Source organism: Pomacea canaliculata, linkage group LG7, assembly GCF_003073045.1.
Source record: "Pomacea canaliculata isolate SZHN2017 linkage group LG7, ASM307304v1, whole genome shotgun sequence".
NCBI lineage: Eukaryota > Metazoa > Mollusca > Gastropoda > Architaenioglossa > Ampullariidae > Pomacea > Pomacea canaliculata.
In genome coordinates this window covers 16,675,478-16,694,008 of record NC_037596.1, presented here as the reverse complement: position 1 = coordinate 16,694,008, position 18,531 = coordinate 16,675,478, and the positions used below count along the sequence as shown (strand labels likewise).

Here is an 18,531-nt window from a genome sequence, read left to right as displayed (position 1 = left end):
GAGAGGTGAAGAACGAGAATGAGGGAGAGAGGATAAGAGGAAAAGGGAGAGGGAGCAACCGAGAGAGAAAGCAAGAAAATAGAGAGAAGGGGAGACAAAGAAACAAGAGAGAGAGAGAAAGAGAGACGACTCCGTATGGACGGTGTTATGTTTTGGTATCTGTTTTGTATGTCTTACAATCATCGCATTTCTCCCACAATGCATGTAAGAATGCCTCGGTATCTTGGTGACTGTAATGCAAACTTAATTATCACGGTTGGTCAGCATAGAAGTGTTTTATTCAACTGCTCACAGCTCAGCACAACACCGGATCTTGTCAACGAGGATATCACTTATCGCCGCCCTTTCAACCAGGACCTAGGATTACAAAATGAAAGCACCTTGACATTTCAGAGCTTTTTCATGCAGCACCTAAAACCAAATTCATTTCACACGAGCCTTCGTTAGAAATCGAAAAACTTAAGTCACGCTGATTAGGTTGAATCAAATGTTCAGTGAAAAGTCTTAGAACACTTAAGCTTTTTAATGCAATAATTTATTACTTATTTCCCGCTTAAAGTTTGCACCAACGAGTTTGGGTTTTTTCAGGTCAGTGATTTTCTGTCCCCCTGATAAAGGACTGTGTCCTCCTTAGGCTATTTCCTGTCCCCGATAAAGGAGCGTTTGCGCTCTCAGGTCAAATTTCATTATTTACAATGCAGGTTTTGTCTGCTGATGTAGCTGTTATTTAACAAGTACCTGCAAGGTCGAGGATGATGTGAAGTACTACACAAGCTAAAGCTGTCGGACTCATTTTACACCGAGACAGGAAATTGGCTTCCACACTTTTCACCCACTGATGTTCTTGTTCTGTCTGGCTACTGGATAAAAAGAAAACGTTGTTCAGATCAGACAAACATTGACGGATTTTATAATATTATTGTCAGATCGATTTCGTTGGCCTGTTACCATGGCTGCTGGAAGTTTTGAAGACAAAGCTTTTGCCAACATTTGTCGCGGTCTTGGGCAGTTGCTTGCTGAGGGGAACTTCTGTGATGTCTGCATCATCGTCGGGGAAAAACAATTTTCATGCCACCGTGTGGTGCTTGCATCTGTTTCTACGTTCTTTAAGACATCGTTGATGAAAGCTTCTCGAGAAGGCTCCAGCTCAGTCATCGACATCACTCATGACGATGTTTCTCCGGAGTCCTTCGAGATTTTGATGAACATCCTTTACATAGGAACAGATGTTGTGAACAAGGAGAATGGAAAGGACATACTCAGGATGTGTGTCTATTTGCAGGTCAAGTTCCTGGAAGATCACTGCGTAGATTTCCTTTGCAAAAACCTTCAGGTTGAAATTTGCTTGGAAACATGGCAGTTCGCTCAGAAATATGATCTGGAAACTCTTGCTCAAGCATGTTACAAAATGGCAGCTGAACAAATTAAATTAATATTGCAACAGGATGAGTTGCTGACTCTACCTAAGTCCATGCTCCAAGTTCTTCTATCGCTTCAGACTCAACTAAGCGCCGACGACATCTGCAAAACCATACTCCGCTGGGTGGAAGCAAAGCAGGAGGCTAGGTCTATTCACCTGGCAGAGTTCCTTCCTTTTGTCTGCTTCACCTCTTTGAGTTCACAGTATCTCTGTGAGCTGGTCTCCTATCTCAACCACCCTTTCAGAGAAGTTCTCTTTGGTATGTATGAGTCTGTCGGACACAAAATTCTAGTTTATAGAGTGATTAAGCTAGATGTATGGTTTTCAGCAAAACAAAGTTGGATAATGAGTAAATACTGAGAAGAAGACATTTTGTTTTGTGCTATGCCATTATCACTGTTATATGTTGTTCTCCACTTTGAAGCTTTAGTCAACTGATAAGTTGACAGGAATGATTGTAGCTTATTTCTGTGGCTTTTACTGCATTGTTTTGTGTGGCTTAGTTTTTAAATCATACAGGGGTGAACAAGATTAACTGGGGACTGGACATCATTTCGGCTTTGGGGGATTAATTATCATAGGACCTACACTATTATAGACCATTAACATATCTGAACTATTTTTTAAAAAAGAAATTGCAATATACTGTTATTGCTAGTTAGCGTCTTTCTCTTTCTTTATAAGACTTACGTGACCTTCGGTCTTTTTATTCAATAGTCATTGTTAGCAGTCAGAGAACCAATACTTAATAACAATTTTAAACATATTGCAGACAAAATAAACAACGCCTTGACTTATAACATGAAAGGAGTTCAAAATAATGACGCCCTGGTCAGGAGGAAGGCTTTGGCCCAACAGTCTCTGCCTCTTTGGACAAATGAAATACAATACCGTGTCGTTATGTTTGGGGGATACGAAGTACCCGAGAATGCTATGAAATCTGTGTTCGTACTTTATCCTGGCGACAATTTCTCAACCCGTTTCAGCCTGTCACCACTGCCGGAAGATAACGGGCTGGACTTCGCTAGCTGTGCATTAAATAATCAGGTTTATGTCAGCGGTGGCTCCCAGCTGCCCACATTTTTTGCTGTCTACAAACCAGGTGACAACGAGTGGGAGATGTTGCCCTCTCTTCCAGGTGAGGGTCGGGAAAGGCATGTAATGGCTGCCATGAGTTCTAATGTCTTTGTCCTTGGAGGACTTGAGAAAATCCCGAAAAGCAAGAAGGGGAAAAAAGTGGTATCATCTAGCATTCTGAAGTATTGTATAAAAAGTAAAGAATGGAGCGTCTTTGGTCAGCTGCCAGTGGGTGTCGAGGAAGCTGCTGCCGCTGTTCTGGGTCACCGAATTTACCTGTTCGGCGGCAACGACACAAAGGGAGTGAACACAGACGTGGTGCAGTGCGTGGACACCCTGAGTGGCTGCACGTACCAAGCCGGCAAACTTCCATCCCCTGCTTGCGGAGCGCGTGCACTGAGCAATGGAGGACACATCTACGTGGCAACACCTGCAGGAGACATTCTGCGCATGTGGGAGAGATTCACTGTAGCGGAAGAAAGAGAAAAGGTAATGAATGCAACTAAATGTCTACCCTTAAGCACGGATTCTGAAAAAAAAGTATGTCCATCCATATATGAAATCGTCTGCCTGCTTGTGATTCTCTCACACACACTTTCTCCCCCCCCCCTCCGCGCAAGCTTGCAAACATACACAGCTGAAATTAAAATATAGACAGTTTATCTATTTTCGTCGTTGCTCTCTCCTTTCTGTCTGTAATGCCAATTAAATCACTGGTATTAAAACAAAACCAAAACATAAGGATCTTAAAGATGACACCAGTTAGTACAGTACTCTTATTACTTAGATGGCCTACATTTATTGCCCCTGGTTAATTTCCAGATTCATGGACAAACGTTATCATTCATCCACTTCCTAAAAAAGGCAATCATGAGGCTCCAGACAACAGTAGAGGTACAGCGCCTACGCCACTATAAAAAATTATTTCAATTTTTGCCTAAAGAAAAACACAGTTGTCCAAGACTTAAGGCTTACTAGCAGAATAACCATAAAATAGATAAACACTTAACCACTTTATAAAGGGTTGTGTTCAATTTTTATCAAAACCTATTTCAGAAACATTTCATATGAATATCAAACTCTTTTGCCCACACCTGTCTGTGAAACGTGTCTGCTGTCGCAAAATTTTGTAATGTGGATGTGGTATTTCAGTTCGTATGCAGTCTTGTGAACACAGCGCATCGAGTTCGCTTTCTCACAGGGGAGGTTACTTTATAAATATTATTTACATACTGAAAGGGGGCACATTATAATATTAAAAAAATTTAACAATTACGTACCGTAAACATTTGTCACTTACCGCTGACAAAAAGACAATGACACAGCCTGATGACCTGTAGCAAAAGTGAAAGTAATCCACCTTCGATTAATCTGACGTATCCCTTCTCTCCTTCGTTTTTCGGTTGTTTGTTTATTTATTTTTGTTAAAGTGATCACCTTGATTTATAACTACTTTTGGTATTCTAAAGCTGGCATCTGTAAATGAGCAAGGGTATACGATACATAAAAGAGGCATTTTCATCAAGTCTAGGCGAAAAATCCTCGGTTTGGTGAGGCCTCGACCATTTCAAAATACATCGCGATGAAAACTCTCTACATGTTTTTCTTTTGTTTTTGTTTTTTGTGTTTGGTTTTTTTTTGTGTTTGGTTTTTTGTTGTTGTTTTTTTGTGTAAATACTGAATGTTGATCTCTTAGACTTCACATTTTTATTTTGGAGATGTAAGATACTGGTAAACCACGTGTTGGTTATGTCCTAGACTAGAAAAAAAGGCATACATTTTTACATAGCCCCGAACCATAGGGCCTCTGTATTTTGATTCAATAAAATATATTGCATAATATATATAGTAAATTGAATTTCTAGTGTATTGTCATTTGTTGATGCAACATCATCATTAAGATGATTACTTCCTTCCTCTTTCAATTTTCTCAAGCTTATCTTTCTGTTGTATCTGCAAATCAAAGAGTTACATATTTTTTTGTTTCTGTTGATCTAATGGAGTGGATTATATGATAATACAACATATATACACATACCTAAATATGCTTAAGCACACATTCACGCGTACATTTCTGCAAAATTGTGACTTAAATAAAATACAGTATAGTTGACCTTTGGATTTGTTTTCACAGTCGCAGAAGGACGAGCCAACAGTCAGATTTAAAGAAGTGTCCAAGTTCACAGGGCGTCGTCATTTTGGTGCTTGCCTGTACCCAGGGGAGATCATTCTATGTGGCGGCCAGAATGAGGAACGACAACTGATGAACAGCGTTGAGAGGAAACGTGTAACATATGATAGCATTACAACAACACAAAACATTCTTATGATGGGGGCAGCTAAATTTGATCTGCATGTGCTGAACATTCCATTAGCGTACCTCACAACTCGAGCTTAAACGTTTTTTTTTTTCATCTTTGACTCTGCTCTTTACAATACTGTCAACAGTTTCCTCTCTGCGGTCGTCTTTTAATGGAAACCTGAGCGAAGAATTAATGACAGAGGACCTGCAAAGAGAAAATTACATAGAATCTACAAGCACCCTTTATCTTCCGTAACACCAATATTTCTTCTTTCCTGCCATCCACAGGATAATGATAATGAGTTGCTAAACTTTTAATAAGGCATCCTCTGCTTTCTGGACGTTGTGCTTAAAACACATCTGTTCCACAAATATGATCCCATGCTTACCGCCTAATTCTTCCTCATTTTTGTATATTTTTATCTGATTTGATTTTGTTTCCTTGTTTGATGATGATGGCTTTCAACACCATCCAAACACATATCCTAGCAAGAAAACTCCTTGGCGGGTTTTCTCTTTCAGCTAGTGTTATGGATCATTCATTTTTGGTTGACAGGCAGGAGCATTCACCCTAACATGATGAAACTGTGTGACCCACATTAGTTTTTAAACTCTTGCCTATGAAAGGCGTGTGACATAGGCATAAGTAGGTCCGTAGCTTTATCAATAGGTTTTCTCTCACAATGTAATGACTCCAAAGTCTTAAAGATAGTCTTCTTTTCTTACAAGCTTAAGTTTTTTTGTTTTTTTTTTACTGTTCACTAAATGCTTGTTGTACCATTGTACAATATATATCTGTTTAATAGTAGCTCTAAATAAAAATACTTCCTGAAGCTATGTCTTCGTTAAATTGTAATGCTTGTGGCCAGAATAAATTTATATTAACATAAACTAAATTCTTGACTAATACTGATGATGATGGCAACTGAATGTAGACACTGATTTACCATTTTTTCCTTTGTTTCTTCACTGTATGGGAAAATAAAAGGGTGCGATCATGGTGGTACAGAAATGTGGATTGTGGGTAATGGGTTATGGATCGAGTCAGAGATACTAACATCTTATGAAAAGCATTTAAATCATGTACACATTTTCTGAACAAAAATATCAGAAACAGGAAGGGTCTTGTCGGATTTCATGGGCAGTGTGAAAATTTGAATTAGGAAAACTGTAACCCTGTGCAAATGGTCAGAAAGTGTCATGTCTTAGAGATTTTCTAGAGCAATCATCTTGCTGCCATAACTGTAGTGATTAATACAGATGGGAATGACTGCTTTGACTATGATATGTGTATCAAGGATAGCTAAGAAAACGGCTGAGGTACTATGTTTGTCCAGATGGGAGCAGCGATGTGTGTTTTTTCTTTTCCTTTTAGTATGGCCTTTTAGCCTGCCTTTAATGCTGGGAAAAAAGACAAATTCATCATCATATTATTATGTGTGTGTCTGTGTCGAGCAGGATCGGGAATTATTTTTGACGTTTGGGTCTCCCACCCCCACCCAACCCCCCCAAAAAAAACAACCAAAAATCAAACAAACAAAAATACAAGAGCAGGCCTGGTGCTGTTTGGGCGAGCAGGTGACCGCTGAACATTTCAAAAGGCGCATGGGTGAGTGTGTGATTTCTTGCCGCTCATTTGAAAATAAAATGGTTAATGTTTATATTTACTGTGTTGTGCTGATTGAGACATCTAGAATAATGTGGTTGCTGGTGTGAAAAATATGTTCTAATCTGGTTTCTGCACATAGAGAGCAACTCATAAATGAATAGCTAATGATAGTCTAATTTCAACTTGTCAACTTTTTACAACAGCTTTTTACAGACCAAGTGGTGTGCATGATAACATGAAGCCTAGCTGTCTTGGATAAAACTAATAAAACTATAGTGCCAGAGAAAGTAAAGGGTTGCTGGGGACCTATTACCAAGAAAAACATAATTGGCCTGTACATGGGGTGTCGTTGGAATCTTGGCCCAAGATTGGCCTATTGGTAGATTGGTCCAATACTGGGATGATGGAAGATAAATTGGGGCCAAGATACAAATCTACTACTAATAATAATAATAACAACAGTTTGCTTGTATAGTGTCTTATCCTCTTCTTTAGACAAGATTGAGGCACTTCACAGATAACACATGGTATGACATGAACAAAAAGTTGTCATCAGAACAAACTGACTGTACTCCACTCCAAAGGTCAGCATCTACACACAGCATGAACACAATCCACAAGACAAATATCAAACATGTCATAAAAGCTGAGATACACTCCATAGCAAATACAAACAGCACATCCAACAGACAGCAACAGCCCCACTGGAACGACAAATGAGCCCCAGCAAACTCAAAAGTTCAGTGATCAACAAAGGTCAAGCAGACATGAAGCTCACTAAGCAGCGCAGATTGCCAATTTAAGTCTGCGTGTCGAAAAGGTAGTGTAGCCACCGAAACGAAGATGCAGCACACTCCACACGCACGATAGTAGGCCCATCAAAAACATACAACATGAAGAAGAGCTCAGATAAAACAAAACTACAACAGAGCTCTGCCCCCTCCAGCCATTTAGATATGACCAGGATTTAGCCAGTCTTAGGCCAGGAGTGGGCCAATTTTCACTTCACATCTCAGGATAATATCTTCAACGAAGGAACAGCCAAAATTGGTACCAATGAAGTACCAATCTTGGGTCAATCGGTGTGTTTGCTGGGTTTGGCTTTCAATCCCTGCTACAGAACTGAGGTAAGAATCAAACCCTGGAACGAATGAACTTGGTAACATCTAGTTTCTGTTTTATATAATTTCGTAACAATATTAAGCGATAGGCATACAGTGTTGCATTTAATGCTAAGTTTTACAAAAGGTCGAATTAATGGATAGGATATATACATGTATTATTAATACATGAGAGGTTCGTCACTCGAGCCGAATGGATGAAGCTGAAGCAAAAAGTAACAGCATGATACCATAATAGTGAAAAAGCCTTAAAAAGAATAGGTGAACATATAACACCCAGTGTAAATATTAGATTTGGTTCGGACGTTGTCTCGTGTTAAATCAGAAGCCAGTACCTACTTCTGCCAACGAGCAGACGCCATTTTACCGCACCAGCGACAGATAACTCCAAAGCCTCGTTTCCACTTCCGGCGACAAGGAAACGCTGAACAAACTGCATCGCGAAACGATTTTGCCAACAATGGAAACTCAACCCACAAGGATAACAACCATAGATGCAGCAGTACTTAATCCCAGTTCTCAGACTAGTACGGTTAGTGTTCTTTTAAATAAAATGCTTTTATCATCACTCCCAAAAATTGCGCGTCCGTTATATAGTGTTTCGTATGATGAGGTCCTGAGATAGCTGTTGACTGTTGTTTTGACTCTGAATAAGCTCAAGACGAAACGATTACTTCACCTTTAGAAAGTATTTACAAAGTTTTGCACATAAGAATCAACCTTGAAGTTTCTGGTTTATATTAAATATTTGTTTCTGAACGTAGTACAATATACAAGTAGCACCACAAACCAGATATTCGTGGTTTTATAAAGCTATGTACAATCCTTTATTTCTTTTTTTTTTTTCAATTCGTAGTTGTAGTGATAGAGATGATTTTCTTTTCATCTTAAGGAAAATTAAAACTCAGTGAATTTGAGGGAATTATTGTCTTAGATTTCTTCTGAGTGTCTTTCTTTCTCTTTGGTTTGTACTGACAGTGTAACACTAAGTTGAATTTACATGAAGTTTAACATGACCATAGTACTAAACAGACCATTAAAATACATTAAACTATATGTTATCATGTATCCTAACTTAAAAATGGATGACCTAACCTAAGAGACCCAGTACTTATCTCACCATCCACTATCTGTTCATTTATCATTGCTAGTCTATTCAGTGAGTGCGATCTATCTTGGTCGTGGTGCTGCACATTATGACTACCCATTATTATTATTAAGTCAATATATTACATATTTTTTAGAAGAATTGGTCAAACATTTTTTTCACTTCCTAGAAAACACTTTAATCTGTCTTCGGTCACAGTGAGCCAAACACTTAAAAACATATTCAACTAAAAGCTTTTATTAGTAATTCTACATGATTATGCACACACTTCAAAGTGCTGTACATAAATATCGTTTGAAAATGTTCTTTATTCAAGTGGATACTTAGTATTACTACTATATCATTATTACTAGCATTGTAATGATGAGTGAATGAGCATGCATATGTTTTATAAACCATAGGGTCCTGTTCTTTTCTATAAATCAGAACTTATGTTATTCTAGTGCTACTTGTTTCTTTATAAAATTTTCCTATTCACTGGCTGACTGAAGTATTTCTGGAATTCATTGATTGTTGTATTTATTTATGTGCACTTTGCTATGATGGCTGACAGCAGCACAATATACCAAATATGTCCACTTTCCTTTAACATGAAAGCTGTGCATGTAAATAGTAAATGCTTGTCTTGTTAATATTTCCACAGGCAATCCAGAACCAAGGAGAGTACAGAAGAGCCATTCAAAAGGGGAACTACTCTATATGTGATGTCTGCTGGCATTCTTTCCCTACTAACATGGAGTTTAGCATCCACACTTGCCCCTCGGATGCATTCTCTCTTCCCCAGCCACCTGTCTGCCAACCAGGTGTCACCCAGACACCAGAGACACATTCCTCGTATAGTGAAAACTCTGTGATTCAGACACTGACGCAGGCATCCATTGGACCAATTGGTGACCACCAGTCATTAGACCAGACTTCAGTCATGGGTGTTGGGATGCAGATACCATGCGCACTACAGGCAGATCCAGCTTCAGAGCTTTCCATTGATCATACAGAAAAAGGTAAGGACAGTTGTGGTTTGATAACGGTCATTTACCTCCAGGATAATGTTAATGTCATTCCCAGCACCATTGCAAACACAACCACAACCACTTGCCATGACCATCATTAATTTCCATGGCTGAGCAAAAATAAATGTAAAAGTAATGGAACAATAATGAAAGTTTTGGCAGAAATTTTTTTTAATTTACATTTGCTTTGTAATTTTTTTTTGTTTTTAATTCAACCCAGCTCTGATAGTAAGTCTTGCAGATGGAAAGGAATCCAAATCTTCCAAAGACGATAATGGGGAGCAGGAAAACAACGACAAGAAGTATGGGAAAAAACTTCCCATCCTGCTGCCAGACTTCTCAGACGTAGTGGAGAGCATCATGAAGAACACTACGACAAAGTGTGAAGATTGTGGGAAGGACTTCCCCTCCCCAGAAGAACTGATCAATCACATGAAAAAACATACTGGTGGCAACATCTACAAGTGCAACGAATGCCCGTCGGTGTTTACGCTTAAGGAGTCATGGAGGCGTCACTCAAAGCGTCATGTGCAGGAGACTCCCTCAGTGTGCACTGTGTGTGGTGTGTTTTTCCAGCGTTCTGATTCATGCACAGCTCACATGCGCACTCATTTTGGCAAAAAAGCACACAGCTGTGAACACTGCCACAAGGTAAGTGCAAAGTGAAAATCTCGCCAACAGATCATGCTGCTGGCTTTTTACCAGTTTTCATAAACTTAAGTGTGTTTTTAACAATATTTCTGTGCAAAAATAGAGTTTGGAACTTAAAAATAGTACTGTTGCTTTTATTAAAGGTGAAAAAAGATCAAGTTTACAGTGATGTCAGTACTCTATAATGTAACAGTCATCAGGGTGTCTACCACTATACATGTATACCTAAATGCATGAAGGGATATGACAATGAGGGATAAGAAAAGTTGAAGGCTTTTATCTCCCCTGTTTTAATTTTTACGTGTGAGCTATACCTTTTCATTTACCGAAGATGAAAAAATGTTCTGTGTCTTTAAGGTAGTGGGAGAGTCCATATTTATCTTAGGGCCAGCTTTTGTGAGGGTAGTGTCCTTCTCTGTTCACTAGCTGCCTTACCATTTCCCAACCCTTTAGTGACATAAGTACACACTCCACAACTAGGTGAATTAAGGTATGTACACTGCATCACAGTGGTATCAAACCAGCTAGTATGCTCACCTTCATGTTTGCAAAAAATTGCTCTGACCACTATGCTATCCTATTCCCTTTTCTTCCATTACAAAATAGCAAAACAAAAAAAAAAATATAACCTTTTTCTTTTTCATTTACAAGGTATTTGCTTATCGAAAAGATTTTACAATACACATGAGGATTCACACTGGTGAGCGACCTTATGAATGCAAGGAATGTGATGCTGCTTTTGCACAAAAGGGACATCTGACACGGCATCTGAAGACTCATACAGGTGACAGACCACACAAGTGTGATGAGTGTGGAGCTTGCTTCTCCATACGCTATCGCTTGATAGAACACTGGCGCACACACACAGGGGAGAGACCCTACAGCTGTGATTTGTGTGATGCCAGCTTTTCTCATAGAAATACCCTCAAGTTCCACAAGAGGAAGCACACAGGTAAACATCCGCACGCAGATTGAATTACTGGAAATTTAAGCACAGTCTGATTGTGGTGCCCTTTATCAGTTGTGTCTTTGTTTATTCAGTAGAAGGGAGCATGACTTTCTTTTACTCTGTTCATTATTTTGCTCCAATAATGTAATAATAATAAAGGGAATTTGTATGGTGCATTTCCCAAATTAACAGAAGGCCTAATGTGCTGTACAAGAGAAAAGCTAACACACAAAGGACGTAAAATGTTCATAACACACATGGACATAGCCCAATTTATGTTAGCAAAGAGATAATAGTGAAATACAAAATCTAAAAGACTAAAATACAGCTGGGCTCGGATTGACATTAGTGGAAGGCTTGGATTCTTGCTCTGCTATAATACTTTCTGTTTGTAGACCAAGATTGCGAGTCATTACAGTTCAGATTTTCAGCTCAGAAAGCAATCGTGTAGTCTGCGGAGAATGCAGAATAGATCAATAGAGACTTGAACCAGCAGAGACATTATTGTCAGAAAGCTGCTGGTATCATTGCAATCACAAAGCAGAGAAGCAGATGACTGCTTGATCTTCCTGTTATGGAAGGTCCATAGCGTGACAACTTGGAAAAACAGAAGAAACTGATAAGGCATTAGGCAAAAAAAATCAGCAGTCAATGGGAAGCATAAAGGTTGTAAAAGAGAAATAAAAGTCAAACAGTACTGCGCAGCGACAACGCTTCACTTTCTCTTCATCTTTTTGAAAAGAAGACAGTCGAAACCCTTTAGTTCAAGAGTTTAGACAACTTGGCACAAAACCATGAACCATTAGGCATCCTTATATTAAGAACGATAGTTGGTACAGGAGGGTGTGGCCACAGTCTCATGCAGGTCAGCACGACTTCCTTTTCCCTGCTAAGTGGACTGCATTGATCCTCTTTGCTACAAGGCCCAACATTATCCTTTCATGAATTTCCAAAGATTGAGCAAATAGAAAAAACTAGTTTGGGTTTATAAGTTTGTCTGTGTATAGCTGCATGTAGACACTTTGTAAATGCAGTGAACTCCACCATCGGGAAGAGGTATGAAAGTGTTTACACACTGTAGCAAAACTACAGCCTGATCAAATAGACCAGGCGTTTTAAATAGATAATTTTGTGCGAGCTGCAAGTGATAGTATGACTATAAAAATGGTCCTTGGAGGCGAAAAGGAAGATCGTTAATGTCATTCACAGCAGTGTTGCCACCACTAGTTTGCAGTAATATTTAATACTTGCATTCTCATATCTATGAAAAAAATCACTAAAGGTAACTCAAAATCTGTGAGAAAGGAATTGCGTAAATGTAGCACTTCATAGTCTTGGTAAAATGTGTATATAACTGTAACTAAATCAGGGCCACAATGTTGTATTCCATTAGTTTTTTTAATAGCAAAATCAATAAACAAATGATTATTTTATTTAATGCTGATGCCTCATAATACATTTTTTCAGGTGAGAAACCGTTTAAATGTGAGTACTGTGAAGCAAGGTTCTCACATCAGACTCACCTGGTAGTGCATACTCGCCGACATACAGGTGAGCGACCATACAAGTGCAACACCTGCCAGGCTAGTTATGCTCGAAAGAATCTGCTAGTTATTCACATCCGCAAGCACACAGGTAAGTCAGTTACCTCCATCCTGTTGGTAGCACAGAAATCACAGGCAGTTTTGCAATGTAAAAAATAAAAATCTAAAGGAGTCTTCATTATGAGTTATCCTTTTTTGAATGCTGCAAGATGGCTGACATGGTTTAGACTGCAATATAAAAAGACTGGCTTTTTACAAGAAGTCAGTTTATCCAACTTCTGTTTATTTTTTAAGGTTGTAATATGTGTGGATGTAGAACTTCATAGATATAAAAATAGTTGAAACAGTTTCAACATTTGTAATAGCTCTATTTTATTTCTTTCTCAAAAACCTTTCTTTTTGCGTCATGCTAAATGGAAAAAATATTGGGAGGCTGAATCTTATTGAAAACAGTATGCATAGCCACCAGTGATTAGAAAGATTGAATAGATTCACATTTCCATGCAAATTTGTTGACACTCAATCTTGTTATTTTGCCAGCTACCCTTTCTGACATTTTTTGTGAGAATGAATTTCTCTTGTTAGTTATGGATCTTGTGCCCTCTTCATGTCACCACCTTCGCGTCTTACCCATCATTTGTGTTGAATGGTTTCTTTTGGTTTTTTTTTTCTATTTTCAGGTGAACGTCCTTTTAAATGCACAGAATGTTCAGCAGCCTTTGCTCAGCGCAATTACTTGAAGGACCACCTCCGCACTCACACAGGCGAGAAACCGTTTGAGTGTGACATATGCCACATGTTCTTTTCACAACGCACTTCCTTACGGCTACACAAAAAAAGCCACCTCAACCCCCACCCAAAGAAATCCTCTCACCGGACTCGGAAAGAGGGCAGTACACTTGACCGTATGATCAGCTCACTGGCCAAGAAAAAGCAACGCAAATCAAAGCTTGCCAGAGAAGCCGCTGAAGCAAGGGAAAAGAAAATCCGGGCAGACTTGGAAGCTAGTAAGGTGGCCAGCAAAGATGCAAAGCAGGAAGTAGATGCCCAAGTGAAGAACACCACAAGAAACTCTACCCGAATTCTGCGGGGCAAGGGAAGCACTTTGGCCACAAAAGCTGTAGCAGAAGCTGATACTGTCCTTGAAATGGATGTCGATGACATGGACGTGCTCAGAGCAAGGAAAAAACCAAAGCCAGACCGAAATCTCCAACAGCTAAGGAAGATCTTGACACTTTACATTCACCAGGTAAGCGAGCCAGAAAAATAGGTCGCAAACCTTCAACACCTATCAAACTGAAATTGAAAGTTCCTCAGAGCTAGAGTCGGAATGTTGAGAAAAGACAAGTGTGAAGCTCCTGGAAGTGATATGTGTTGTGGTTGCAATTCAGTGTGTCGTCTCACCATGATGAGGCTGCAAGATAATGGTGTCTCTGTAAATGCAAACTTCAGGAAACAGACCACATCCATGCACGCTGATAGCATTTGCTGATAAAATTTACAGCTGTTGATATATTGCATTTTTATCTTTTTAAAACACATCCAAGTGCTCATAATGTATTTTTGTGTACCACTCAGGCCTACACATGCATGTAGATACAGTTGTACAGATACAAACCCACTCATTCAATAACATGCACGCAAATACATTCCCATATATAAATATTAGCCATCCATGGAGTTCAGTACATTTAAAATTGTATACATTCAAAATCAGTATTGCTTCAAAGGTGAATGAGTCCTTAAATTTATTTTGAAACTTAAGTGTGTGGGTTTTTTTTTAAAGATTTTACAGAACAATGCTGTTTAGAGCTTAAAAATTACTTTTATTTTGAGGAGATAGTTAATGTTAGTACTTCAAGTTGTGAATGGCAAAAACAGTATAATACATTAACCTCCCAGTGTTGGAATATTTAAAAAAAAAGTTTTCTAATGAATATGTAACAGTAGTTTTTAAAAAGTGACAAAACCATGAGGTGTTCGTTTGGAATGAACTGTAAAGTCGATGATCTAACAATCATTTGCCTTGAAAACAATTCTCAACCACCATTTTCAGACTGTGTGACAGACTCAAGGACATGTTTTTCTGTCCCCAAGACTGGGCGCGGTCTGGTAGTGCATTGGTTACCACATGTTGCAATTATAGTGAAGGTTGGCTTTCCTGGTTTCAGTTCTCATCTTGGGCTCGCTGTTCTTTCTCTGCATGTGGCGTCTGTTTACAGGGCTATATATCATTAGTTGAGGGCTCAGTGTAAAACACCGTATGTTAGATACCCCCTCTCCAACATTATGATGAAGACACAGGCACTGCAGTTGCTCCATGGAGGCTCAGGATCCAATTTGCTATCAGGCGCTGATTACATTGGGCTCAGAGAAATCATCGTAGGCTGTTATAATGTAGAAGAATCAGGTTAATTTGAATTTTCCTTAAGAGAGGTAGCCTGGATCAATAAATATGGAGAATTTGAGGTTTGTGAGATGCCATCTCCATACTCACCAGAAACTAACAATGTCAGCTTGGCAAAAGCGCCTTTTCTTACCAGTTATTACTAATTTTATATTTCTCTGTTTCACTAGGAAATCTTAATTCTAATTTTTTTTTGTTTGGGAGCAGGGGGAGGTATATTTCTGTGTTATATGTATATAGTATGATGTTCTTTTAAAGATAATCCATATTTTGAAAGGTGTGCTTTTGAAATTGTTCAGCATGTTGATATGTTCTCAGTTGCTAGATGTGATTGCTTGTGTGAATACACATTTGATACACTGAACATATCTTCTTCAAGAGTTTGTCCCTTTAGCCTGAAAATAGACATAGTGGCCTCTATAAGTGTGGTTGTGTGCATGTGCATTTATCAGCAAACATGTATTTGAGCATAAATGCATGCAAATGTGTCCATTCATGCAAGTTCATGTACTAATGCTCATTTGAAGTTTGCCAGAAATGTGAAGTACTTCCTTTCATCATGTTTATGCATATACTTATGATAGAAACAAAGCAAAAAAAAACCAAAAACAATCATATAAGGGAGTGGGGAAAATTTTGACTCTTTACTGAGCATAAAAGGATTCTAGTGGTGGTTACTAGATTTATGGAGCAGGTAAGAGCAGTTAAGAAAATATTTGTCTGTGGAGATGGTCATGACACTTGTTGTGACAGTTAGGAAAGACTGTTTCACTAATGGAAATAAGTGCACAAATGGTATTCATACCAAAACTCTGATACTCTAAGACTGTAACAGTGTTATTTGGTAAATAAATATAGCATGCAATCTGAAATTTTTCATTATATCAGTACTCTAGGTTGCAACTCCACATTTATGAACAGTATTAGTCACAACCATATAGAAGGAAGCATTTTGAAGATGCATAAATTAGAGAATCTTCACAAAGATATATTTTAATGGGAATTGTTCAGTAACGTTAGTTTCATGTACCCTTGACTGTCTGTGGTCACATATGAACAGATTTAAAGGAGAATAATGCAATGTATGATACTGTTTATATGCATATCATGCATTTTGTTTGTTAAAACTTTTTCTTTATTGAGAGAGCTTATTTGTTGCAACTGGTTAAATTTTAGAACCAGCCCAGCAACGACAATGTAAAATATTGTAAATGAGAAAATCTATGCAACAGGTTTTGTCATTTTTACAGGTAAACCTCACCATCTAAAAGTTTTTTTTTTTTTTAATCCTGCAGTCATTCTTAATATCAGCTTGTGATTAGAGGCAGAGTGATTCATCTGATAGTGAAATTTGCTTTGTAGTGTTTTGTCCTGATGACTACAGGTTTAGCATGTTCACACAACTGAGACATCCATGTAGAGTATCAAATATTTGCTCTGAGCTTTATTTTCCCTTTCTCTCTCACCTTATTTGTATCATAAATGTGGACATTCCTGAGGAAATCAAAAGATCTACTCCATTGTGAGCACATGCACGTTTCTTTTCTGTGTATATACTCGCATGCACGTTTGTGTGCAGATTCATGTGTGTATGCAGTTTATTTGTACATTAAGATTACATAGTTTATTATATTTGCCCATTTTATAAAGATGAGTGTGATGTCTTACCCAATTTAGAGGAACATGAGCTTTTGTATTTGTCACCAAAGAAACTTTGAGTACATTGTGAAACCACATTTACTGGAAAGCAAATTTCACATTCATTTCACTCATAAAATGAAGGTTGTATATAATAAACACACACACACACACATATCATTCTTACATGTTTAATTTCTGAAAGTTCATCCACCAAATATCTGCTGCTTCTCAATTTATTTTCTTTCAAATAAGCATATGTAAGATGCCTCACTGCTACTGCTGTTCAATGGAAAAATCATATATCATGTAACTAATGCTCATTGCCCAAAATGAGTGCGACTTATGCCACAGTTGCAGTTCTGCTTACTCAAATTATCCATAGAAGCTATATAAATGCAACACTAATGATTGGTTGGACATCCATCGGAGGTGATAATTGGCAACTGGTCAAATGAGCAGTTTCATTTCTTGGAGAGGAAGGATAATATTGTGTCGAACAAGCAGGTGCATACATATCCAAGTTTATATTTTCTCATGGCGAATCAGATGTTTTAGTGACTGAAACTGAGGTGTCATGTTTGTGATTTAGATGTTGATTTGTGGAAGATTTGTGCATGGCAAATGGGATGTTTCTTTATATAAAAAAATGAAACATTTCAGTCCTGACACTTTCTTTAAGCATGCTTATCAAAGAATGGTTTTAGACATACATGAGCTGTAAAGATTACAATAGTACTCTTTAAACTATCATGGTTTGCTTTAATGTAAAAAGAGGCACAGATTGTTAAGAGGATGCCCTGCAGATGACACCAAATATGACCTGGCAAGCTGATCTGAGAAATACAAAAGATTCAGGGTGTTGAAGTGCCAAAACTGTAGCAGTTACAGGCGAGAGAATCCCCAGCCACCAGCACCAATACAGCCACAGGTGAGAGCAGTTAGCATCCCTAAGAGAGGTAGATTGTACATGACGCAGGCAGCACTGGCACTAACATTTCCTGTTAAAATGTAAAAAAGCAATCATCAATCACTTGGTGATTACCTGCCTTATAAACCAATAAATTGTCTTCTCATTTCTAGGTTGTTTTTTTTCAGATAATTGTGCAAAGCTAGGATTAAGTTATGAATTTGGAGTTTACTTGCATCAAATTGAGAATTCAGCCTTTTAAACGTCAAAGTATCTAATTTGCCAGTAAAGTTCAAGGGTTGTAGGAATATTGTGTCTTAGAAAAGGGTGTTTCACACCTGCAACTCCCACTGAGAGGGATTTAACTTGTGCACGTGTAATGCATGGCATCACGACCAAGAAAGGTCACACTCTGCACTGACCAGTAATGATAAAAGGAAGACGATGGTATAGGCACACTGAACAGATGTGTGCAGCCTTGCAATTACATGGAATCTGCCATAAATCAATAAAGTTCTGCATCTGAAAGTTATTTTAACATTTGCATGAAGGTCTAATTGCAAAATTCGGTGCAGCAAAATATTCCATCAACACAACTTGTGAGAGCAACACGCTAAGGGTCATTGTAAGCTGAACTTCCTGGAGATACATGATGTCAGTCCCTGCAGACAGGCCTGTAATGCGTGCAAAGCTTGATGTTACAGTTCAGCATCAAAACTTTGTGAAACAGCTGCAGGAAGGTAATAAGATTTTTGAAGTCACTGCTGTTGCGCAGATCTAAAATC

General features: G+C 38.4%; 1 protein-coding gene across 1 annotated transcript; it reads left to right on the top strand.

The window, feature by feature from the left end:
- Positions 1-504: 504 nt before the first annotated feature.
- LOC112567464 lies at positions 505-17,498 on the top strand. The gene is made up of 10 exons (XM_025244155.1): positions 505-1,679; positions 2,193-2,986; positions 3,320-3,391; positions 4,632-4,894; positions 7,923-8,061; positions 9,281-9,638; positions 9,868-10,298; positions 10,950-11,250; positions 12,715-12,882; positions 13,472-17,498. The coding sequence occupies exons 1-10, from the start codon at positions 950-952 to the stop codon at positions 14,059-14,061; spliced, it is 3,846 nt and encodes a 1,281-aa protein (XP_025099940.1). The 5' UTR covers positions 505-949; the 3' UTR covers positions 14,062-17,498.
- Positions 17,499-18,531: the final 1,033 nt, after the last annotated feature.

Coding starts and splice junctions, on each gene's coding strand:
- LOC112567464 (XM_025244155.1), top strand. CDS start 950: ATGGCTGCTGGAAGTTTTGAAGACAAAGCTTTTGCCAACATTTGTCGC. Junction 2,987..3,319: donor TAGCGGAAGAAAGAGAAAAG/GTAATGAATGCA, acceptor GTTAATTTCCAG/ATTCATGGACAAACGTTATC. Junction 8,062..9,280: donor CCAGTTCTCAGACTAGTACG/GTTAGTGTTCTT, acceptor ATATTTCCACAG/GCAATCCAGAACCAAGGAGA.